The sequence below is a fragment of the Diorhabda sublineata genome, chromosome 10 (assembly GCF_026230105.1).
Source record: "Diorhabda sublineata isolate icDioSubl1.1 chromosome 10, icDioSubl1.1, whole genome shotgun sequence".
Taxonomy (NCBI): Eukaryota; Metazoa; Arthropoda; class Insecta; order Coleoptera; family Chrysomelidae; genus Diorhabda; species Diorhabda sublineata.
In genome coordinates, this window is record NC_079483.1 from 15,832,252 (window position 1) to 15,858,452 (window position 26,201).

General features: G+C 33.6%; 1 protein-coding gene across 6 annotated transcripts in view; it reads left to right on the forward strand.

Annotated features, from left to right (window-relative positions):
* The window catches only part of LOC130449353 (eye-specific diacylglycerol kinase), a 260,920-nt gene that overhangs the window by 148,850 nt on the left and 85,869 nt on the right, over nucleotides 1-26,201 (forward strand). For all 6 annotated transcript variants that reach the window (XR_008910435.1, XR_008910436.1, XM_056787124.1 and 3 more), the window contains one exon: nucleotides 9,146-9,275. Coding sequence is in view for 4 of the 6 variants with exons in the window: in XM_056787124.1 (XP_056643102.1) it covers nucleotides 9,146-9,275 (130 nt within the window). In the remaining 2 variants the exon portion in view is untranslated. The remainder of the gene's footprint in view (nucleotides 1-9,145; nucleotides 9,276-26,201) is intronic.

Genomic DNA, 26,201 nt, shown 5'->3' on the forward strand with positions numbered 1-26,201 from the left:
GAAACATGTCATCAAGGTGATTTTTTACATTATTTGGGAAGTAGGGAGGAGCTCCATGTCTCTGTGAATGTTTAGAGAAATATCACGTAACATGGGCGGGAAATAATTTTGAGGAAATTCTAAGTATCCCAGACGATTCAGGTTGTTATCAAAATAATATGGACCTACTAAATTATTACCCTCAATTCTTGCCCACACATCAACACAGAAACAATGTTGAGTTTTTCTTTGAATTGCACCGTCTCGTGTGAAACCAACTTCATCAGTACACAGTACTTTTGGGTAATGAAATGGGTAAAGAAATTGCTCCTGGAGAATCTTACAAATAGTTGTAGTAGATTTTGCGTACGCTAGTTGTGCTGCATCACTGACATTTAATGTCATTAATGGGACACTTTTCAATTCTGTTTCCCTATTTTCCCGATGGATCGAAAACCCATTTCGTTTAGTTTTAAAACTAACGAGTGGCTACTGAAAAAGTTGGTGAAATAGACATTGTGGCTGTCGGGATTTTCTACAAAGGATAGCATGTTAGAAATGAACCTTGTTTCTAAAGGTCCACTTGCAGCTCTCTTTTCCACCGTACAAGGAGAAATTGTAGCAATATCCATCGGCCATGCTCTAATCCATAACAACACTTCAACGCATTGTGGCCATAATATCTAACAATCATTTCATCTATTGCTAAATCACGATGGAAAATTCTCCACTTGCGAAAATATATATTTACATTTTCTATTAGTGGATGAATTTTGAAACTTCTGTCTTCTTTTTTCTGGGTAGATTTCACATTATCTTGAAACTGAAGCATATATTTCAATTCAAGATAAGCGTTGTGTACAAGTCTTCATCGTCGGACCAGTAGTAGGAAAAATCCAATAAATATTTTTAAACCATCTTTTTCAACGGAAAAATGATGCTAATTTTTTGCAGCGGTTTTTAAGTAAATTGTTTCTTCAATGATCATGTCGTACATAGTGTTATCAAAAATTTAAACTGGAGATAAGTTAGCAAGATTCCTTTTCATATTTTTCAGTTTTTCTCCCCATTTATATCTAGTGGATGAGTGCATTAATGTGGAGGAACTTATTTTTCAGTTAGACAAAATTATTTATATTTTCATTGCACTTTGCTAGGAAGTTTGTACACTGGGTGAACATTGCCAAAGATATATCGTTATCACTATCAAAATTATCGTCACTAGAGTCAAAATGATGTGAAATATCCAATTCCATATGCCTACCGATATCACCGACTTTGAGAACTTCCAGATCGCCATCATCCACATCCTGTTCATTGGTGTGATTAACAACTTCGGGAGGTAAAGCAATTCTGTCGGTCTCGATATCTTCCGAGTACACGGATCCTTCCAACATCTTCAAGGATGTTCGAGACATTTTAGTGTCAAAAATGTATCAATAAAAAATTCACAAAATACATAAATTTGGAATATCTTCGACGATTGAAGACACCAAAATTTGAAGGAATTTTTGCAAATATCTGAATGCACTTTTGACCAAATTTTTGCCGTGCACATAAACATATATTTAGTATTGTTACTAAAACCAAAAGAAAAAATACTTACTATATAAAATAAATATTCATCAGTTGAAAATCTAGCAACCCACTCCCTCTACGATTTAGCACTAAGGAAGAATTCACAGTATGTACATGGAATGACTCACTCAGGTGCAATTAGTGGAAATACCTATCCCTTGTTACCTCTATTTTACGATATTGAGGGTAGAAACTGGTTACATTACCAGCAAGTGGTCAAAAAAAATTCTTAGAAAACTGTTTTCAAAATAGACTGCTGGGCGGTAATTGGTTAATAAGTTATGAATTATGAATACTCTGTACTTTTATATAAATCTAAATAATCCATAAATTTTGAAGGTTTTGTATCAGAATGTAGTTGTAGTTGTAGTGATTTGTAATATCCATATTGTATCGTGAAAAACTACTATAATGGCATTAACATGTTTTTCATATTACTAAATCAACAGTTAATCGACCACCCTCCAACTTTTATTGTATTTTCAAGAGCTCTAATTACGCCAGATATTATGTGGCAGATTATTCATTACATTCTAACCGCACCTCCCCAAAAAGGCAGGGCTAGATGAAAATGTGATATAACTTACATTATAATTTTATTTTCAGCAAAACTGTAGCCGATATTTTCTCTGCCAAGAAAACTCTTGCTGATATCACAGTAGAAGTTTCAGCTTACGTAAATATACACGACAGATACTGTATAATGGGTGTTTTTCAGAAATAGTACCAAAATATTATTACTTTTAACATGGGTACAGAAACACTATCAGACAAGAATAGCTACGAGGGTTTTCTGAATTCAATCGTGGTCGATTTTGCTACATCGACTGTTGTGTACAAAAACATCGATTGGGTGTTATTTCCACTCAATATTACTATCAAAAAGATTTGCTCGCGTTGGATACCGCTAATTTGATAATCGCTCACAAAAAATTCGTGTCGATTGGTGCTAAGAAATGCTAAAACAGATCAATCGCAATGCTTTAAAAGACGTCTATAAGATCGTGACAGACGAATCCAACTAAAGTTGCTCAGGAAGCATGAAGCACTTCGAAGCAAATGGTCGCGTCTGTTTTTTCGGAATAAACAGACATGTCACCCTCGTCCATTAGAGCAACGTCGAACAGACCATTCTAAATGTTAGACCAGTATTTGTTTGTCAGAAAAAATCATAAAAACCAATCGGAGAAGACGAATCATTCTCCACCTCGACATCCGCCGAACAGTTCTTATTTGGAACCCAATAATTACTTTTTACTACACCTAAAGTTACGTGATCGTCAGTCGGAATTATAATGATAGGTACTCTCACTAGTTTCCATTTATAAATGTAAGTACAATGAAGAAGTGGAATTTAAAAATATCCACAACTTGATTGTCAGTATCTGCTTCTGATCTTAATTGATGATAATTTTTCTATCACTATCAATAAAAGTTTCTTATCATATGTTTATTTTTTTATCCCATAAATATCAATTTCCACTAATTCCAATTTTTCAAAAAATTGATCAAATATGTGTTTATATGTTTACCTTTGCTTTTTATTTACATACCATTAGGGTTTGGTATTCCACTTGATGTGTAGGACATTCCCCATACTAACTACAAAGTCTACTCTAGCTCTGGGCTCTGATTTTCCGTCAGGCAATACTTCACGAGGAAAGAATTTACCTATACAACTCATCCTCCCACTCGATTTTTCTCCTTTCTTCTTTTGTTCTCTTAAAAGCGGATTCCTCAACACCTCAGTGGCGAATGTGCTTTTGCTATCTAGGCAGTCTCCGTTGACTATATAGCTTCCGCAATGTCGTTGGACTTTTACAGACTGGCTACTCCAGGGAGTCGTCATGTTTGAGTCTGTACAGGTATTTTCCATCAATTGTCACTCCCAGGTGTCGGATGAATAATTGGGATGTTTGCTCCCCGACTTGCAGCTCCCACTTTTTTCCAGTTGGTACTCAGCACACAATGTTTTGTACCGCCTTTCCCGGTACATTTTTATAAGTCAATCATAGATATTCTACTGGAGATGTACTAACACTGAGTCTTCAGGTTCCTCTTCAGTGGCTTTATAATCCTTGACGACATTCTCTATGACGTATTTGAAGAATCTGTGTGTAAAGTAGCTGATTACCAACTCCTGAAGGTGTCTTGTCCCTACTATCTTGGGAAGAGCCTCCATAATGCAAACCCATCTGGTTGTTTTGGAGGCGTTCTTTATGAGAAGCGTTACCACTAATTCCTCCCTCCAATCTGACTCTTAATATCGCTCCTTTTGTAGCTCTGACGAAGAGATCAATAGCATCAAGTGTGGATCGATCTTTTCGAAAACCGTATTGATTTTTTCCTAATAAATTCTACTATTACTTCTGATCTTTTATGGAGTATACCCTCCAGGATTATTTCGAATATTTCAAACACACAGAGCGGACGATAGGATGTTTGTTTCGTCGGGTGGCTTTTTTCTTTTTACTAGTTAGCACTTAGTTTCCTGCTTCAATATGCCAAGAAGGATTCCTTCGTTAAAAGAGTCGTTATAAGCTGTAACACTCACGCTCTAATGAATTTGGAGTCTTTGGACATTTTCTCAGCAACTGGGCTAAAACGTTACGGTAGCCGAAGACTCACTATTGAGTGGCCTAGGGATACGTTGATGAATCCGAAAATAATAATACAGATACTATAAATGAAGCACCTCAACCAGTTAGTAGACCAACAACATAGATATTAATCTATTTAATCTAATTAAATTGTTATAGTCGTAGAAAAAGTATAGTATTGAGCTTGTATATAATGGTCATATCTCACTTGATAAACTTCGTCTGCGTTACTTATGATGTACATTAGTGATTCTATAAGAAGTCTTGTTAGTTGGTTCATTTCCACAGCTGTATCGAAAATATTAAACTCAAATTCAATTACACACTTCTTAATAATTGAGTTGTTCAATATAAAAAAAACGTTTTTCTTTCTCCCTATGGCTTTCCATATTTCACTTTAATCATTCTAGGAGAAAATTAACCGTCGAAAATGCTTGCAATATTCGATAGTGTTTCTGATAACTTCCTAAAATTTGGTTAGTTGTTTAAATTTGCCGACACTTCCTCTTCGGAGTGTCGTGTACAGCGATTTCCTTACGATTAATGCTTCACTCTATCGGTACAGCTGTAAACCAATTATGTACAACCCATAAAATCAATATCCAATCTTTGGAGTTTCAAGAAGGTGCGTAGGTTAGATAGGTTGACACGTGAAGAGTTGAAAACTTATCGTATGTAATATATCTTTTTAGTTAGTCGATATCGAGAAAAATCAAACTGAGAGCCGTAAGTACATCTTTCGTGAATTGAAACGGATTTGTTTAACATTTTGCGTATACGAGAGCTGCCACTCAAGTTTTGATATAAGGCAATACTGTGAATATGTTTGAAATTTTTAATGGTGAACGTACTCAGAACGTGTTGTCATACGAATGATATTTGAGTTAGTAACAGATACTTGAAGCAATCATCTTGGTCAAAAAATGGAATTAAATAGCGAATATTTTCCGCCGATCAATTCGCTTCGATTTTTATTGATAAACCACCATCTTGAGCTACCGTTTCTCACTGGTTTTTCAATTTCGCAATCGTGGTGCGTCTATAATATCATGACAAGCGTCGAGTAAGGGATCTATACATATGAACCCGAAAATAAATAACAATCCACTGTATCGGTCTTCCAAGACGAGCCACATCGAAGCAAACAGTCGCTTGTTTTCGAAATATTGGACATGTCGCAATCGTTCTATCAGAGCAACGTAGAAAGATCAATTCTGAACATAGCATTTGTTTCCCAGAAGTGTGAAAAAATCAGGAAAACCAATCACAGAAGACGAATCATACTCTACCACGACAATAAATATACTACGGACGTAGTGTAGGCTAATCAAATAAAACAAACACACACATGGACATACGTAATCATCCATTAAAAATTCATAATGTCGAATGCATAATTCAGAAAATATACCTAAATAATAATTCAGAATTTGCAACTTTAAATGCCTATAACTCTGAAACAAGGGATCGTATGAGAATCTTTTAGGTCACAGTATTATTATCACGTCATCTGCTCACTTCCGAATTTTTTCCTGAACACCTTGTATAATTTTGTTTGCGTAGACTTTAAATAATGTCAATAGTTTTTTTTTCAGAATAAATGAGGAAGGCTCATGAATATTTCTTGTACAATTTCAATTGTCTTAAAATCGCTGAAGACATGATAGAACGAATCAATTTTCGCGATGTTTTATGGTTTGAAGAGTTTGACATGCAATATTATAACAACTTGAATTTCCTTTGTACGGTTTAATTCCATTATCAAAGTTAGTTTCATAACTTCCAGGTTGTTTCTTGTACATATAACTACAAAAATATATCGAAATAAATGTTGTAGTTAACTTTATTTTGTTGTGGTAAAGGATCCTCACAAAAATGGCGATTGCAAAATATAAATAATGTTTAGGACTTTCGGGATTTCCCCTAGAATGTCTCATACAGAAGTTGAACAAAATAACTTGAAAAAAACGATTGTACCAAATGATATATAGATAAATAGGGTGGACAACATATTAAATGCAGTCTCATTCGTTCAAATGGTATCTCTTATTTACCCGAACTCTAATATATAGGTAAGCACATTTTAGTACGTCTCTTGTCTATTTTGAAAACTAAAACTTTTTTTTCTTTCGTTCTATTTTACTCATTTCCGGTGAGTATTGAATTCTATCGTCCTCATTGCTTTTTCCTTCCATATAAGCTTCTAGAAATCTCTCATGAACCCCATCTTCTTCCATTTTTCTATATTCCTGAATTGCTGTTAATCGTTTTCAACTTCTTGTATCTAATTTTTCATAATTAGATCTAGTTACCATCTGATTTTCAATCAATATGTGCCTTCCATTTCCAATTTAATCTATCTCAAATAAATTGATCATAATACTCTTATTTAGCCGGTTTCATTTCAATTCTTACTAGCTTTTACCCGCGGCTTCGCTCGCATCGAATCCATTAAATAAGTATCAAAAATCATTATAATAGAAAAGAACGAACTATGTAGCTATATTAAAACCTGAGATATAGATCTTTGAATGTAGAAAAATTGCCAAAAACTTACAAAAATCCATAACTCCACATTGAATGTCCGCGCTTAGCTCCTCTCCAACACAACCGATTTAAGTGTTCGAAAACTCAAAAGAAAGAAGGTGTTTTAGCGAGTGTTCTTCTTAAACCAAAACGAACTATGTAGCTATATTAGAACCTGAGATATAGATCTTTGAATGTAGAAGAATTGCCAAAAACCTACAAAAATCCATAACTCCACATTGAATGTCCGCGCTTAGCTCCTCTCCAACACAACCGATTTAAGTGTTCGAAAACTCAAAAGAAAGAAGGTGTTTTAGCGAGTGTTCTTAAACCAAAACGAACTATGTAGCTATATTAGAACCTGAGATATAGATCTTTGAATGTAGAAGAATTGCCAAAAACCTACAAAAATCCATAACTCCACATTGAATGTCCGCGCCTAGCTCCTCTCCAACACAACCGATTTAAGTGTTCGAAAACTCAAAAGAAAGAAGGTGTTTTAGCGAGTGTTCTTAAACCAAAACGAACTATGTAGCTATATTAGAACCTGAGATATAGATCTTTGAATGTAGAAGAATTGCCAAAAACCTACAAAAATCCATAACTCCACATTGAATGTCCGCGCCTAGCTCCTCTCCAACACAACCGATTTAAGTGTTCGAAAACTCAAAAGAAAGAAGGTGTTTTAGCGAGTGTTCTTAAACCAAAACGAACTATGTAGCTATATTAGAACCTGAGATATAGATCTTTGAATGTAGAAGAATTGCCAAAAACCTACAAAAATCCATAACTCCACATTGAATGTCCGCGCCTAGCTCCTCTCCAACACAACCGATTTAAGTGTTCGAAAACTCAAAAGAAAGAAGGTGTTTTAGCGAGTGTTCTTAAACCAAAACGAACTATGTAGCTATATTAGAACCTGAGATATAGATCTTTGAATGTAGAAGAATTGCCAAAAACCTACAAAAATCCATAACTCCACATTGAATGTCCGCGCCTAGCTCCTCTCCAACACAACCGATTTAAGTGTTCGAAAACTCAAAAGAAAGAAGGTGTTTTAGCGAGTGTTCTTAAACCAAAACGAACTATGTAGCTATATTAGAACCTGAGATATAGATCTTTGAATGTAGAAGAATTGCCAAAAACCTACAAAAATCCATAACTCCACATTGAATGTCCGCGCCTAGCTCCTCTCCAACACAACCGATTTAAGTGTTCGAAAACTCAAAAGAAAGAAGGTGTTTTAGCGAGTGTTCTTAAACCAAAACGAACTATGTAGCTATATTAGAACCTGAGATATAGATCTTTGAATGTAGAAGAATTGCCAAAAACCTACAAAAATCCATAACTCCACATTGAATGTCCGCGCCTAGCTCCTCTCCAACACAACCGATTTAAGTGTTCGAAAACTCAAAAGAAAGAAGGTGTTTTAGCGAGTGTTCTTAAACCAAAACGAAGTCTTTATCTTGAATAGAACCTGAGATATTGAGAATAGAACGTGTGTATGTGAAAAACTCCCATAAGTAATGTACAGGGGGAAATCGCATTTGAGTATAACTTGAGAATGGTGAAAATTAGATGAAATCCGATGGTTGATGGCTGATCTGTGCATCAATACCTTTCATTGAAAAAAAAATTAAGCAAATCGGTTGGGTAGAACGCCTGAACGGACTTGGAATGGAAATCTTCAATTTTTTTAATATATAAGATAATATCTGTTCCCTGACTTATATATTTTTTGTTTCTTCCATTTCTTCAAATATCTTTATTGTTATTTTTTTCAAACTAGTTTGTTCAGTTTTCTATATCAGTTCCAGTTTTATAATAATTCCTCGTAATCTCCTCAACATGACGCTCGCATTTTGTATTAGAAACTTCTTTCAACAACACCGGTGTATGTTTTCTTCCTTAACTGTATTTTGAACTTTATTTTTGTTGCTGTTGCAGTTACTGTTAATACCTTAAGTTCATTCAAAATCACTCCAATATATTTTCTTTATATTTATCCGTACAGGTACCAGATTTCTAGATTATCGTAACTGAAAAGAAAACAAGCATACATCCTTTTGGTCCTGCCGATATAATGGCCAATATTATTTTTTAATAAAAAAAAATGCGAGAAACTTGTAGGCAAACTAAACTTTAGTTTACTCTTTACGTTTGTATTCGAAAGCGGTATTTGTTCAGTAAAAATTTTAAAAACTTTTAAGGATTCTAAAAAAAGTATTCCTCACACAATTATCGATTTTTATTCTTATCCCATTTGATCCTCTTTTCAGTAGTATAATTCAGACCATAAATATAAAATCCATTATAGTTATACGAGAGTAAAAAAAATATACGACACTAGAGTGATAAATCAGGAAACGGAGACGGGATATCTCCCAAGTTTGGACAGTAATTGTTATCTATCAATCACTGTTAGTCATGATCTCGCTTATAAGAATCTCTTTTTGTTTCAGTCTTTCCAATCGAAGTTATCTTTCAGTTCCAAAGAAATTGTGGCAATCAGTTGTTCGTGGTGCAAAGCCGCCTATCACAATAAAGAATCTTGCTTCAACATTAAGCGAATAGGGGAAGAATGCACGTTAGGTGAGTAAAATTAATCTTTCTGTTTCTCATTATTTTCTATACTTGGCAAACAAGACGAGAGCTAGCATAGTTCTCCCGTAGAGTGATCTAATGCCAAAGTAATGTTATTTTTCAATTTTTCGCTAAAAATAATGATGATACCAACTCCAGAAGACAGCGTTTTTCTAAAACTGTGCGTAATTTGTAGCCTAAGAACTATACAACTTCAATAGTTAGATACCAACTTCATTCATGGTATATTTCGATATGGGTGCAGGTCCGGAGTTTTAAGCGCTTTCTCAATGGTACAGCGCTTCTGGTGCGCATTTTATTGCGCTAAATTACCATTTGCCTCAAAGAAAACATTAGCAACAAAACTTTGGCATCAACATTAACATCATTCCATTACATAAGCTCTCCAATTATACGACTAAATAAATTACAACCTGAATTATTGTAAGTTAGGGCATTGAAACGAAATGTATAAATTTATAAATTCATGAAGCAAATTGAGAAAATGAAATGAAAACGTTTGTTGTTCGATTTAGATAATTAGTCATTAATATGAAATAATGAAAATTCGATATCAACGTTAGTAAATGAAAACATAGAAGTATAGATATTGAACAATAATAACAGTATTAAATATAGGAATTCATTTTAAATATCAAAATTATTCGGGTTTCCATTCGGAGTAACAATAAACAAGATATTGCCTGTTTGCGTGTTTTTTCTGCTCGCGACGTGGGCAGATAGTAAATTAAAGACATAAAATGCGCTCGTGGTGATCGAGGTTTGTCACCACGCGCTGCAACGTTGAGAAAGCAATCGCGATAAGTGCCAAAAGCCGGACCTGCACTAATGTCGAAGTATACCAATTTGTAGAGTAAAATTCAAAGAACAAGTACGATTTTTCAAATTTAAAAAATGTTCAGTTGGTCAAAAGTTATTAACATGGAAAGTTAGTAAAAATGGTAAATTTTCGGAAAAGAACCATTTGTTCATGATCTGTTTTTCGCAAGAACGCCGGGAATATTTGGAGGCGGCTCAAAAGACATTAGAATACCCGCTCCCTGACTATAAAGAGAATTATTTCCCGTCAGAAACAATCCATTAAAAAATTTACCTAAAGGCATTCTCCTATGAAAGCGGATGTTATTCCAATGTGTACGATATTAATAAGTAATTAAGTAATTGAAATTTCCTTTTCCATAATACGCACAAAATGGAAATTTATGCATACATCATGTTCGGGTCGTTAAGCTACAACTCATCGGTTATCAACTACTCGTGTAACCTTTTTATGCTACTAAAATCTCATCAAACGTCAATTAAAAGCTGAAATTGTATATTGCTATTTGAAACAGACAAATTAGTGATGTTTTTATCCTTAATTTGGGAACCGGATTTCCATCGTTATCTTAATGTTGATGGAAATCGTCGCCGTTTTGTGAATAATTAATTTTTAATTAAAATATCTGAATTCGTGAAACTTATAAACGACTAGATACGGATTAGAAGTAGAGAGAGTGGGTGTCTGAGTAGAAGTCCTTGTGCTTGGAGAAATTCCTCGAACAAGAATTGCCAGCTTGCGGTGTAACCCCAGCAATTTCAAACGAAAATGAGTTACAAAGGAATTCCCGTAATAGTAAACATCTACATAAAAACTTCCACGACGTCTAAGCAGTTACGAAATAGGCAATCCTTTTGATTTCGTTTACAGGGTCGAAAAAACTGAATTAGTGGCTTAATTAATGTTGTATGTCGTCCATAATTTTTTAGTAGATGTGATATTTCTGATAGCAATTTCAGTGGGTCTCTCACTTATGGATTACAGCTTAACGAGATCAATTCAAATGTGATTAATTATCGCATTATGCAGAAGAATATATCCATATACACTTTAACATTGTAGAAGTTTGAAAATCATATTATTTTAATTGTTTTTTCACATTGAAATTAATACATTGTTATTCATGTCGGAAGTAAGTAACATGAGGGAATTACTTCATTGATGATTGTTGGTTTTGGAGACAGAAGCCAATACAAGAAGCTACAAATTTGTTTAATGACACATATACTAACAGAATTCCTCATATTTCCAAGTTTACAGTTGATAACGATACTTCAATTTTGAAATACACAAATAAAAAGAGATATTTATAATTCGATATAACTTCATTGTTTTTCAAAATATTCTTCGTTAAGATCAATAAGATCATGCCTTTAAACCAATTGTTGAAGCGATGTGATTTGAACGCATCCACTGCTTTTTCAGGTGTAGAAAAATGTTGACCTCGCAATTTATTTTTGGTCTACGGAAATAAGAAGAAATCATGACGATCCTGCCAAACAAGGACTGTATGGCGAGTGACCCCTCAATTCAATTTTTGACTGTAAAAATACGTTTTTGTTTGAACTGATGTGATTTATTTTTGCGATTGGTTTTCCTATGTGGTTTTGTTGGATTCGATCGTCTTGAAAGACCCATACCGTCGATTGTTGTTTAGTTCTTATAGATCACACTCCAAGAACAGATTATGATACTATCAGGCAGTCGAAGGTTTCTACTTTGAAGGATTATAAGGAAACATTGATTTTTCAATTATTGACCATGTTGTAATAGATAAATATTTAACCCTACCATTGAATTTGATGTTTAATCGTAATCTATGAATCAGAAATCCACTAAACCTGATATTCGTAAATTCGGAAATATCATATCTACTCAAAAGTTATATTATAAATACAGAGTGATGCATTTAAACTATTATCTCAAAAATTGTGACATAAAAACAAACATTACATAGTATACGTATTCCGCACATTTGGCCCGACTCTGTATTTACGATGGAGTGCAAAAATTTGGAACATGGATAAAACGTAGGTCATCACTTAACACCCGAAACAAAAGAACAATCAAAACAATGAATAGGGAGAACCGGCTCTAAAGAAGCCAAAGATCATTGCATCTGCAGGCGAGGTCTTGGAGCCGGCTTTTTGGGATACGCATGGAATAATTTTCATCTTGAAAAAGGAAAAACTAACAGCGGCGAGAATTACGCGAACTTATTGCAACGTTTGAGCGAAGAGATCTTGCCAAAAAGACCGTATTTGGCTAAGAAGAAAGACAACGCACAAGCTCATACATCCGTTATTGCAATGGTATAAATTAATGAATTACTACCTCACCAGATTTAGACCCTTTGGATCAATTTCTGTTCACAGACTTGAAAAAATGGCTCAGTGGTCAAACAGTGTTTAACAATGAAGAGATGATGTAGCATTAGCATAGCATATATTTTTATGTTTTCTATTAACCAAGACACTTTTCATTAGCGTTCTCTGAAATTTCAATAAATATTTCTTGAATACAAATTGAAGGGCAATTAATATGGAATGCACCCTTGTTTTACTTGGTGATCTATGCCTTTGGTGATGCTAGTACAGATAATTAATGATGCAAACTACAAATACCTCTAAATATATGATATATGTTAAGTGTCAAATGTAAAAAGGCTCAATATAAAGTCTAAAAAGTATAAATTTGTGCCAAAAATATCGATTTACACGTGGAAATTATAGTTCTTATTAAAATAAATTATTGTGCCTAAAAAGAGCTATTATTTTTTGATGGCAAAATTAAAAGGTTTTTCTCACTATCTCCACAGATTTCGGAAATTATTATCGCTTATGCATTAAACGTAGTAGGAACGTTCACAATTTTACTAACATTTTACTATTTTCTCAACTAAATTTATTACTAATTTGCTAGACTATAATTATTTGCTCCTGTTTTATTAATAATTAATATGCTTAAAGGGCTCAATATGTTACAATGCAAAAAAATGCACAATCACTTGCCAATTGAAATCAAATCGATATCATCTTTTACCGCATTCCGTAATAATTTCAAGGCTTATTTACTGGAAAGTACATTCTACTCTGTAAACGACTTCCATTCTAATAATATTTAATTCCGAGCATACTGCATACTAGTTTAACTTTTTCTTATATAAGACTTATATGTTAATTATTACTTATAATTTTGTTACTCATTGTAGTTTTCTTCTGTATATTGAAAGTTTATTTTATTTGTTTTGTTTTTTAAATTTTACAAGCTTTTGTCTACAAATTGTAATAATTTTTTGACAATAAAGCATTTCTATATTTCTCTCTCGTTTTCTTTCTAACAATCCATCAAAATTTCTAACTTCATACGAATTTTTGTAGCTTCCCTTCTATTTTTTTTCTTTTGACTTATTTGACTAGACTATACCTCTAGTAGTTTATAACACCTATACACTAATAGTCGTATCTTCCGCGATGGTAATTGGTTTTGAATGTTTTTATTTACCGATAATATAACCGATTAATTTAATTTATATCTTGTTACACTCCACGCTCCAGTCACAATAATATGATAACGAAAAAGGCATCATAATCTGATGGATAACTAAGACTACATTGAAAATTCACAACCTTAAAGCACACACCTCTGGCGTTCTTAGATGTATCCATGTATATGTATTGATAATTGATATACCTAGAGAGAGGATTAGTTTGTATTTGAATGAAAGTGGATTCTCCTAATTGACATAGGTTGTTATTGCATAATTAATGTATAACAGACTTAAGAGACTAAGTGCATGGTCTTGAACTTCTGCCCTGAAGTTCTAACTCTAATTACAGAGCTTTAATATATGGAGATCACCACACGATAGTTGAAATCTTTCTCTAACCGAATAGTAAATTTTGAGGTTCTATTATAAAATTAATACATATTAGTCCAGTCAAATTAGTCCTTAAAATAGAAGTGAGGTTACAAAAATTCCCATAGAGCTAAAAATCGGTTAGGTTAGGTAATGAAAGCTGTGTAAATTATGTAATTTATAAATGAAAATATAATTATAATTTGGAGAGACTTAGGCCGAACAGTACTCAAAATACTATGGTTAATATTCTGTTCTAATGTTCTAAATTGAAGTTTTTATTTTTTAAAATAAAAGTCAGTGACTTTGGAATGTCTCTATCAATAAATTCAAACATACGAAGGATATTTGGAATTATTTAACACTGCACATTGAATATCTTCTCAAATAATTGCAGCTGCAGCTTCTAGAATGCTGAATCGCTCTTCTTTTTTATCTGTTTTTTTTTTCATACCATGCTTGATTTGAAATATCATGGTGACTATCAATAAAATATATGAATGTTAAGTTCCTGATATTTCTGTAATAATAATTTTATCACCATACTCCAACTTCAGTCACATTTCATTGTAGCCCCAGTGCGATCCATAGGCCCGCAATTGAACTTTCTCCATAGCCCAGAGCGGTCCTGTGGACCACACGACGTATTTTATTCCAAACCTTCTCCATGGCCCAAGGGAACAAATGTGTTTCACAGTTTTGTTGTAGTCACTTATTTCTAAATGTTTCGACACGAAATAATATTTTTTAAAACACATTGTACATTTTTGTACACTCTACATAAAAACATAAATCATTCAAAGGATAAAGAAGGAAACAAAATTTTGTTTTTTCTTACTACAAGTAGAGTTAACTTGAAAACATAATTTTTTACAATTTTCATTTCAAAAACATTTTAACTTTATTTTTCCTAGGATCCACGCCCCATATGGAGTGTGAATCATAAGAAAACTTCGCGCAGAGAAAAGTTTATCAATTTTGGTTGGGGCTCAAATGGTTCTGATATCTATTATTGAATTTTTACAAATGCCTTCCAATTCCTCTAATGTGAATTGATATCATCGTTATTTTCAATATCCTCAAATGTTTCTCATCGCAATATTTGTAGCTTCATCTTCATTGAGGGTGGTCGGTTTCAAAAAAGAATTGTAGCAATTGTTATGATACTTAGCCTTCTTTGAACGGAAGTGTAGTAACTTACGTCGGTACTGCAGTACTTTTGTTTTCTCCAGCTCTTTATTTAATGCATTGCCGTAAAACACTGATTGAACCAGCTACTTCTTGGCACTTTCTTTCCAGGGCATCAATGTTACTTTCTCCAGTATAATTTCGCATCAACAACTCGACTTTTAGCCAAATGTTGATCAGAAATAACGCAGAATTACGAAAAGCCACCAGTTGTTACTACGAAAGAATGCTTAATAATCCCTCGTAATCATGCTTCTGGTTCCGTTTCAAAGCTACAAAGCGACTGTGACATCGAACTGGTCAGGAATCCTCTCTATCTGCGTTTGAGGCTGCGTCCTTATTTCTATGCTCAACAAATCTAAACGAATGCGAATTGAATGTTACTTAAGGCTATGCAACTAAATGAAAATAGAGGCGGAGATTCTTTTTCAATTTTTTGGACCGCTATATCACGGAAATGGCAATATTTATGAAAAAAAGTGTGAAGACATTTTTTGTAGAGAATCAGATGATCTACAATTTTTGTCTGAAATATTTTTGCTGTCTCACCGTTTAACTAAAAAATGCAAGGGGCTATTTTTGCAAACTTTCACCATCAATAAAATTTTTTGCACCAGGGGAATTGATGGCGACTTTTCACAATTCATTTATAATAGTATTTTGAACATTCATACAAATTTTTTAAGCCTCTAAAATCTTATTTGGCTAGAGTATATTACAATGAATATAGGAAGTGAGTTCTGAATATACGAGGTCTGTCTATTAAATACCGAGACTGGTTACGAAAAAGGGTTTTATTATAAAAATTATTTCACATTCGAATGCTCCTCTTCAACATACAAATCTTTCTATACGTTTTTTGCATTGATGGAGAAGTGCTGGAAGCCTTTTTTGATGAGGGCTTTTAGGAGCTCTGCCATTTTTTGCTTTACCGCTTTCATCGACTCAAATCGGGTCCCTTTCAAAGCAGATCTTTTTCTAACTTTTCAAGAACCGTTGATGTAAGAGCTTTTGGTCAGGAGTCTGATTTTTTGGCACCAACTTTTCTTTATCGACGTTTACAGCCTCGGCAATCATCCGGATGTTCATTCGACGATCTATACGCACAATTTGATTGATTTTGGTCACTGTTTTCGGAGTTGAAACAGTTACAGGGCGACCTGGTCGGTGGTCATCTTCAGTGTTCTCTCGGCCCTCACTAAAGCGCTCACACAATTCCCCATAGGCTACTTGTATCAATTTATAGCACTCAGTCGGATTTTTTTTTCAATTTAACGAGAAATTTGAGATTGATACGTTGCTCCTGTTTTTCGACACACAAGGTTTTCGGCACGAGCAAAAAACACGTTCATTTCAAACCGCCACTACACAAACACTATAATAGTGACGGAAACGTGTTTTGAGACATGCATAGACAAGATATCTAGATACCCAGATACAGTCTCGTTATTCAATAGCCAGACCTCGTACTTTTTTCTCTATAGATTATAAAATATTATTCTGTGCTCGAGATTATTCGAGAAAATTTGATTGCTTTTGAATAAAGAAGGAAAAAATCATGAGATTCAAATAATCGACCAGATACTCAAGAATAATAAAAGAAATGAGTTGTTCTTCTATTTCTGAATTTCTGAAAGTTATATCAGCACACATCACAATCACAATCAAATTAGATGTGTTGTATTTCCAGTTATATGGGACTTTCGAAGTGTGGTAAAGAAAATGCTTTTCGCAGTTCCTATGGTATGCCGAGAGCCTTCAAATTATATTAATAGTATTTTTTAAACAAATTTCAACCCAATGGTTTCAGAAACCGAGGCGCAAGCTGTTAAATTTAATAATTTTTCGTGTTTGATGAATAAATACGCTTTGGAAGCGTAATTGGTCATCTTATCGTGTATAAAAAAAGTAAGACACACTTGACTTGGTCAAAAATGAAACGCATTAGATCAAAACTTAACAATTGGAATTCTACTCCGAATAAATTTCACAGTTGGACGAAACTCAACGTTAGTTGCGCATAAGCTCAGAAGACTTTTTTTCCTCTGGTATTGAGAACAGACTGGTACACTACACACAATATTTTGTAAAAATTTGAGCTGACCTTTCTCTAAGACAAACTCATAAAACATCATAAGAAGCATCAGTATAATTGCATTTTGAAAAGAATGCGGCCAGATTCAGTTTTTTCATGAAGCATTGCTTCAAGAGTTTGCTACAGTACTTGCCATTATTGTCCAGGGAAAATTGGTGCTAAGAATTTTAAGTCTAGAAAATCTTCCGCATAATAAGAACCTACAACATACGCTTGAGCTTGAGAATAAAATGACATCTTGAAGTTTTACTGGCTTAATTATCTTGTTAATGAAGTATGGCTTACATAAATACCAAGTCGACATGACCATTCTGGAAAGGTATCCTTGTAGAAGCAGTCCTTAATAAGTTTTAGAAAGAAATTAATGTTATTCCGTTTGAATGGAAGGATATGATGAAATGAGCATTTGTGCAAATTAAAACATTTTGAATACCACTGATTTCTCTAGTTTTGTTTCCTAGTCTTTACTTAGGTATGTTAAGGGTGAAAGTCGCTGGAATGTCAATAATAGGAGTTGGCTTGCCCAGTCATGCAATAGATTAATTTCTGTACTAATTAAAGTTTTGTTGAATTTTGATAATTAACGAAATTATTAAGATAAATTCTCTGGCGGTAAACTAATCTAATTGTTGATTGGGCCATTAAATGAATGAAATCATATTTTACCCATACATGAGTTTAAAAGATTGTATGTCGTTAGCGAACCAATTTTACTTTTCCACGCGAAATCGAAATATAAATTCCAATAGAGACTGACGAGTTGAATTAAAATATTTATCAGTCCAAATTTATTGCGAGAGTAATTTAAATCTGGTGATGGTATTGAAATTTACGAAGGTAGTTGAATATCAGCGAACGTGTGGAATACGTAATTTGAAAGATATAAATATCGTCGTTTTTAATATTCGACATTATTCGTGATTCCTAAAAGATCTCCCATGTTGTAAAATTAATTGGAAACCAGGAACTCGAATAATTTACATTTTTATTGGAAATCTGGTTTTGTGTTTTAGTATTACAAGTGTAAAACGTAATGTTAAACAAAGCATTTTTAACTACATAATTTTTTTATAAAAATCGATTCTACGTCAAGCCCAGTCACTTACTTTTTTGGTTTAGTCGAAAAATCTTCTTCTTTGTATGTTCTTGGCCAAATGTTCAATTTATTCAGTTTCATTCCTCCACGAAAATTAGTGAAGATAGTAATTATATTCAACAATATTTATCCTTAAATACACTGAGCGTCAGCGAAAACGGGCCACCCCAAAAATTATCCAAATTTTTCCATGTTGTTTATTTTAATTGTAATAAATGTATGATGTATTTATTCATTAATGCTTTTAGCATGTTATATCATGTTTATACGGGTTACAATTAGAAAGTAAGCAACAATTCGAGAATTTATAAATTCATTAAGAAACAACACTTTCAGTTGACACTACAATAATTGAAGCAAGTACACAAAAAAAGGTTTATTTTTCAAAAAGGCCTATTGGTACCTCGATACTGGATGACAATTCTCATGAGAGTGGGCATAGAACGCAACACGTTCTCAATGTTTGCTTCTAATTCTAATTGGTGCATCAAATTGTGTCTTCGAAAAAATCGAGGAAACCAATCGCAAAAGACGAATCAAACTTCACCACGACAATGTGAGCTCTCACATACACATCAGTTCAAACGAAAACGTTTTTGAACAATTAGAACATCAAATCGATGGGTCTTTGATTAGCAACCAATAATTCCTTCTTACTCCCGCAGATTAAAAACAAATTGTGAGGTCAACGTTTTTCTATACCTGAAGAAGTGGTTGATTATATATTGATATTATATAATTGTTTATCTCAAAACTTAAACATCAACCCTAGTTTTATAGTCGCTTTTTCCGCTCTATCCCGTAAAAAGTTGATTCTACTAAAAAATGCAAAATAATTTCACGATAAACAATTATTATATTTGCCTATATTGAGCAAATATCTAATTTATTTAGACGGCACGATATCAATGTCGATTTTTCACATCTTCATTACAACGCCGTAATGAAGATGTAAAGTAAGCTCAGTACCAATTTTTCCGAAGATTGTGGCTCAAAATTTCTAAAAAAACTGGACTTCCAAGTTAATACGCTTAGATATTTTCTGATTTTGATATTAGGAAATTAAAAATGTTTGTAGATAATTTATTTACGATTCCAATCAATGAAATGGAATAATTAATCACTCTTTTCCGGCTCTTCCGTTATTTCACTGAACTGATTAGGAAGAAAGAATAAATTAATTTTTATGTTGAACAAGTTGATTGAACGGTGTGCTGGTGCACATTTTCTGATAGATTGGTGTTAGTACATAACTGACATCATTCTCTTTCGAAATTTGAAGCACTGACGAGCATCTATACGTGCCCGGTAAAAAGGACGACGACCACGCTTAGATTTCTGTTAAAACAAATTAATCACATTTTCGGAAAAATAAATATAAATGGAGTCACGTCTGAAAGATTATAATTGCTTCATTTGCGGCCATCATTTTGACCAAAATAAAACTTTGAAGTAACATATCCGGAAGACGCATCCATACAATAGTTTGAATAACGTAGTACCTCTAGAAAAAATTGAAGAAAGACATTATTTGAGTGCAGTAATGGCAAAAACGATTCACTACTAAACACTACCTGAATACCTATCAAAGGATTCTACATTCAGCACCTGCACTAGCTCGATCATCTGTCAAGAACTTGTTCTCTCTACGGCACAAATTTATCAAACCTAATTGAACACTTTTAGAAAGCAATGATGTGATCAGGATTTTACTTAGAGTGAAAAAGATATCTGGAAAACACAACTGCTTATTTCCCCTTTGCAGGGCCGGATTAAGCTAGAGGCTTGGAATCTAACGTATTGATATTATTTTGTGAATTTTTCCGGGTTTCCGAATTCCTTAAAGGGGCCCCGTCATTATTTTAGCCCAGGGCCTTATAAATCTTAATCCGGCCCTGTCCCTTTAGAAGGAAAGAATATGTTGCTGATGGGAGTCCTTGCAGCGTTTATTTCTGTAATCGATCAGGAAATTATAAGAAAAAGGAGATGGGGTTATGCATTTAAAAAGGTAAATAAAAATCGTAGGGACTTGCCCAGCAATGCATTGTTGATGCATATGGTAAATACTCTATGAAATTCATGGAAACTCATGTTTGAACTTCAGCTCATAGATCTCTTAAAAATAGATAAAGAATATTCTGCAGCTAAAATTGCAAATTATATTCCTTTTCAGCACATTTTAAATGATGTGCTAGATTCAATTGCTAGTAATAATTTGCAAAGGAAACAACTCGTCACAAGGAAGGATCTTTTGAACATTGAAGCACTGTATGACCTGGAGTCTGAAGCTATTAGACATTTTTATCATGTTATAATTGTTGGATGCTCGGTCTGTAATATCTTACAAGCCTCAAACTGTAGAAATGGAGGGATTTGCTAACGATGAGGTCATTTTAATAGTAATGACAGATCCTTAAGTGGAAATGGCAAATATGCATGCATCACACTGTATGTAAAAACATAAAGGAAGTCACAACATGAATCCAAGAAAATGTGTCCGAAAATGAAAGTAGTTAATAAGTTTGAAGAGAAAGATTAACATTTTTATTTTAATTGAAATGTTTTAATTAAAATTTTTCGAATTTTAATTTTTTGGTACTCCTGATTTCCTTTTTCTTAACATAAATATTAATCATACTTAAGAATATTTAATAATCATTTTCGTTTACTATTCTTGTTGTAGTTTGAAATAATTAAATTGAGAAGTTTTGAGTAAATAATTGAATCACACACGGTTATTGAGTTATGAGTTTCAGTTCAGGCTACATAAATTAAAGTATAATATTCTAAGAAAATTTTAATTTAATTTTCTATTTAAAGACCTTTCAAAAATTTTATTTCATGGCTTATTTGTAAAGCTGGAAAGTGTATCTAGATTTTTAACGATTTACAAATAGACAATGACAGTTTTTCTAATCGATTGATTAATTTTTTACTTTTATTTTGAAAATATTTATTTCTGAGCAACTTATAATATTTTTTTGATTTTTATCATCATAACCTATATTTTCAACGGCCTTTTTTATGATGGCTCCATCTATGAAATTAAAGACCGATTGGTTCTTGGACCGATCAGTTTACGAAGAAAATATCTTTGCGCAGCACAGCGCATGTGCGTTGTACTTTCTTACTAAGCTTGTAGGCGCTCGTAAAGCACAGTGAAAAGTCGATCTCGTTCGATAAGCTCACAATCACGGGACGACCTAAAAGCACTTCATTCGCAACACGGCGTTGAATTCCCTGTATCCAACATTTAAGTTGAATAAACTGTTACATTCGCGTTTGCGCTCTCGTTGGCGTTACGTTTGACTTCTCGGTGGTTAAGCGCGTTTGTGCTTATGAATCACGTTAACCAACACAGAAAAGAGAGTATAAATTTATAAACTAACTTTTACTCTTAAACATTGAACTCCCCGAACTGAACAAGCAGTTTGATGGATACTCATAAATTCTTATAGACGTTGATCTTCACCCTACGCTCCTACAAATCGAATGCAGATGTTTACCAAATCCTTAGTAGAAAGACAAATTTATAACTTGCATCAAAGCCGATAAGAAAATGGAATATATCACTGATTATAATTTATTCTGATACAATCCCTAAAAGCGAGATGTGTTTCTAATCCAAACCTACTATTTTAATGAACTATAAAGTCATCGAAAAGCTGCGAACTAATCGAAAAGTATAAAAGGAACGTTTAGTGAGTGAAATAAGGAGTTCTTATCTCAATTTTATTGTTGTTCTCAAACTGAATACCTATCACCCTCAAGAGACTCTTTATCGACTTAATGTCTCTTCCAGAAAATTAGATGGTGGCGTGTTACTTAATTTTATTTCTGTACGGGTCAATATTTTTTATGCAAATATTGTGAAATCATTCTAATGAAAGCGGAAAGGAGGAGTATATCTCTTTATTAGAAGTGGAAGTAATCATTTAGGACTGCCCTTCGAAAACGATTCAATACAATGTCTCTCAATTATCAGGAATTGTTCCCTGTCACGCAAATTATATCTCATAATTCATTGTGAGAATCCGGAATAATACTTTTACGCCGACTGCCGTCTTTCTCTTCAAAATAGCAGTTTTTTCATGAGATAACATCCTAGTCTGATGAAAATGTATCCCCTCCAAGTAGAGGCTAGGACACAGAAAAAAGGTCCTGGGTGCAAGATCTGGTGAATAAGGTGCGTTGTTCTGATAGAATAGCACTTCGGGATTATACTGGTGACTCAAAGATTCATCTACAGCTATAAATTGATGCAAAAAACCCGACTCTTCCTGCACAAAGTCCTGGGAAATGTTAATTCGAAAGCGCTTTTGGTTGAAGGTGAGAAAACGCTGCATCAAATGCGCGCATAGCTTACGTATGCATAATTCTTCGGACTATATATGGTAAATTACAATAGCTTCTTCTACCTCTCTAACCTTAATCTGATAGTCGTCCATTACTATTTGGTGAATTTCTTTCGATGACATATATCATTGGTTATCGTAGTTTTTGGCCATCCTCTTTCATTTCATGCTTACCTTTCAAAAACAAATATTTAATGACGATTCGATACCAATTTTCTTTCCTTTTGTTAAGACTCACTTATAGGATTGTCAAACAGAAACTAAGTTTCCAGAATACCTGTAATTATTGTAAAAATCTCTCAACGCATGCACAGATATATTTCTTAACGTTTATTGATAAGTTTGACGTCAAAAAAGTAAACCAGAGCTACACAAAAAATTAAAAGAAGAAAGATGTCCACCGACGAAATTGTGACAATCGAAAAATTGGAGTATCGAGCCATCATCAAGCACCTGTATTTAAAAGGGTTAAGTGGTAAGCAGATTTACGAAAATATGCTTATTATCCTTGGTGATCAATGTCCTTCGTATGCGACCGTGAAAAATTAAACTGCAAGCTTCAAAAGAGGTAAATTTTCCATTGAAGATGATGACCGTTCGGGAAGGCCAGTTTCTGTCTCAGTCCCCGAAAATATCGATGCAGTTCATGACATGATTTTTTCAGACCGTCGAATTGGGCTAAAACAGATATCTGAAGCACTAAGTATTTCATACGAACGCGTTCATCATATAGTTCACGTCAATTTGGACAGGAGAAAAATTGCTGCAAAATGGATTCCAAAATATTTGAATCTTGACCAAAAGCATTGCGTTCGATCTGTGCTCAATTTGAAAACGACGTAGATTTCTTAAACCGATTTGTTACTATGGATGAGACTTGGGTATATTTCTACGATCCAGAAACACAGCAACAATCGATGGAATAACGACATTTTGGTTCTCCAAGACCTAAGAAGTTTCGTGTCCAAAAATCTTCTGGAAAAGTTCTTGCCTTAGTTTTTTGGGATTGCCATGGAGTAATCAAGATTGATTTTTTGGGTAAGGGTGGAACATTAACTGGAGATTACTATTCGATATTACTGACCACTCTACGGAAAAAAAATTAAAGAAAAAAGACGCGGAAAGCTACCCAAAGGTGTTTTGTTTTTGTAGGACAACGCCTCTGCACACAAATCTGCTATTGCCATGCAAAAAATTCGTGATTTGGGGTTTGAATTACTGGAACACCCCCCTTATTCACCAGATTTGGCTCCGTCCGTCTATCATCTCTTTCCTCAACTGAAAAAAAGTCGTAAAATGTCGTAAATTTTCTTACACATCTCTACCATATTTCCAAAAATAGACCTGTGCCGAGTTTCCCGTCGAACCCAGTTCACTACCTTCAAAAATCAATGTGTGTTTCCAGTATATTGATGAAATACTTTATTAATGGTCTTCATTGAACGGCCAAGTCATTATTACTAATGAATTTCATGGATTTTATATCCACCCCTTCATTTACCTTGAACATATTTGATTACCTGAATTCTTGTAAGCAAATCAACTCGCTCATCTAAATCTGTTATACATATGGTTTATTTTCCTTTTTTTACAATATCACTCGCCATTGTGCTCGAATAAAGAATTAATCAATGATATAACTCATTCGATTTGTGAAAACAGAAAGTATCAAGGTGTCACATCATTAATGTAGCCATTTAACATTATTAGAGGCTGATAATTTTCAAAATACTTACCCATCGCAGACGCTTATATTACACAGTCGTGTTGTGGAAACATGCCGCAGGTTTTGAAGACCTTGACATCCACATATTCTATTTTAAACAAAATTTATTCAACAACACAATATTCATTTCGCGTTATTTTCCACTCATTTGTTTTTTTCTGGAAAAGTAATTCTCTGAAATGTAACAAGAAGCTCAAATAATACTTCTCACTCACAGACTTACGACTTTGCAAGTACTTTGACTGTATAAAATAGCCGTAATCAAACAAAAAAACTTTCATTTTCAACTTCAATTTTCTCGAGAAATTTCAAGACTGTATCCTAATAAGTCGGTTGTAATTTCAGTTTTTTTTTCTGCGTTTGTTTTTTATCCCGTTTTTATAATTTGCCGGTTTCCTTCAGATATATTCTTAATTATCGATGTTGATTGATTGTTCTGCTTCGTTACCGTTTAGCAATGTATGATTTCCATCCGTTTAGATTCTTCCAATACTATTAGAAAGTAGAAGGAACACGTTGATCGTATACAACATTCGAGGAATTTGAGAAGCTTCTACTAAGAAGAATAACAAAATAACAGAAGATAAAATCTCCGCACAAGTTCACAGAGTAATCAGAACCTTCAGAGAAGCACTAGAAGTCAAAAAGTATTGCACAACGGCTTTTCTCGATGTTTCTCAAGCCTTTGGAAATTTGTGACACGAAGGACTAACAGAATGACTTGAGAAAAAAATGCCACATCCTATTATCATATTCCTTTAATCATAAAAGCTCTTTTTCAACTCTCCACAAGTGAAATGGTGAAAATCGCATGATCAGTCATTTCGATCCCACTTTCTACTTTGAGATCTTCCTGATTAATGAAAAAATGTATTAATTCTAAATCAAAAACTACACCAAAAAATGAAAAATAGCTGAAACTATTGTATTGTAAACAAAACATTGTTTTCTATGATCCCGAATGACCGGAGTTTGACCGGAGTAAAAGTCCTTGATGAAGACACCAAAAGTGTAATTCGAAGAAAAGTTCACTTTTTTCATTTTAAAAAGGAAATACTCACCCTAGATTAGATTTTAATGGAGCTTTCTGAAATAAACTATAATATTCAATTTCCAAAGAAACTTCATTCGAATCCTCGAAACTTTTGACATAACCTAGAATATTTAGTCGTGCTTTTTTGATGGCATGTAAATTCCAAACAACGTCCTGTACGAGGTAATTTATTGAGATCTGGTATCGGCTCTTCTGTGGGTATTTAATATTTTTTCTTTTATTTTGGTTCGTGGCTCGTGGCAGGTACTGATCAATGTATCCTCTCCATAGATTGTTTTTTGTTAGACCAATAACAAGTTTGGCTAGAAATCAAGATTTTTTGAACTTCATTTTTTGCTGGTGTTCAGCAAAGTCCACTTCAATTGTATTCCAAAGTCATTATAGATTTTTCTCTGCCTTCATCTATTTCGTCAATATCATGGATTGATGATAAGAGCAGTACATTTTTTTGGTTTTTGAAACGTAAAACACAATAATACAAATACAAATTGTAGAGGCAACTACAATTAATTGTTTTGTGTCATCCATGGCATTGAAAATTTGTACTCCTCAAGTAATTCAAAACTTCACGTTCTTGAACCAGTTATCTGTAATACCGTTCCTAATTAATTCAACTATTCTAAAAACAACATCGATAGGAATTTCTAATTACAAATGGAGAGCCCTGTGATTGTTTACCTAAGTTACCCCCATTCTCATGGCATGAAATATTTTAGCGTCT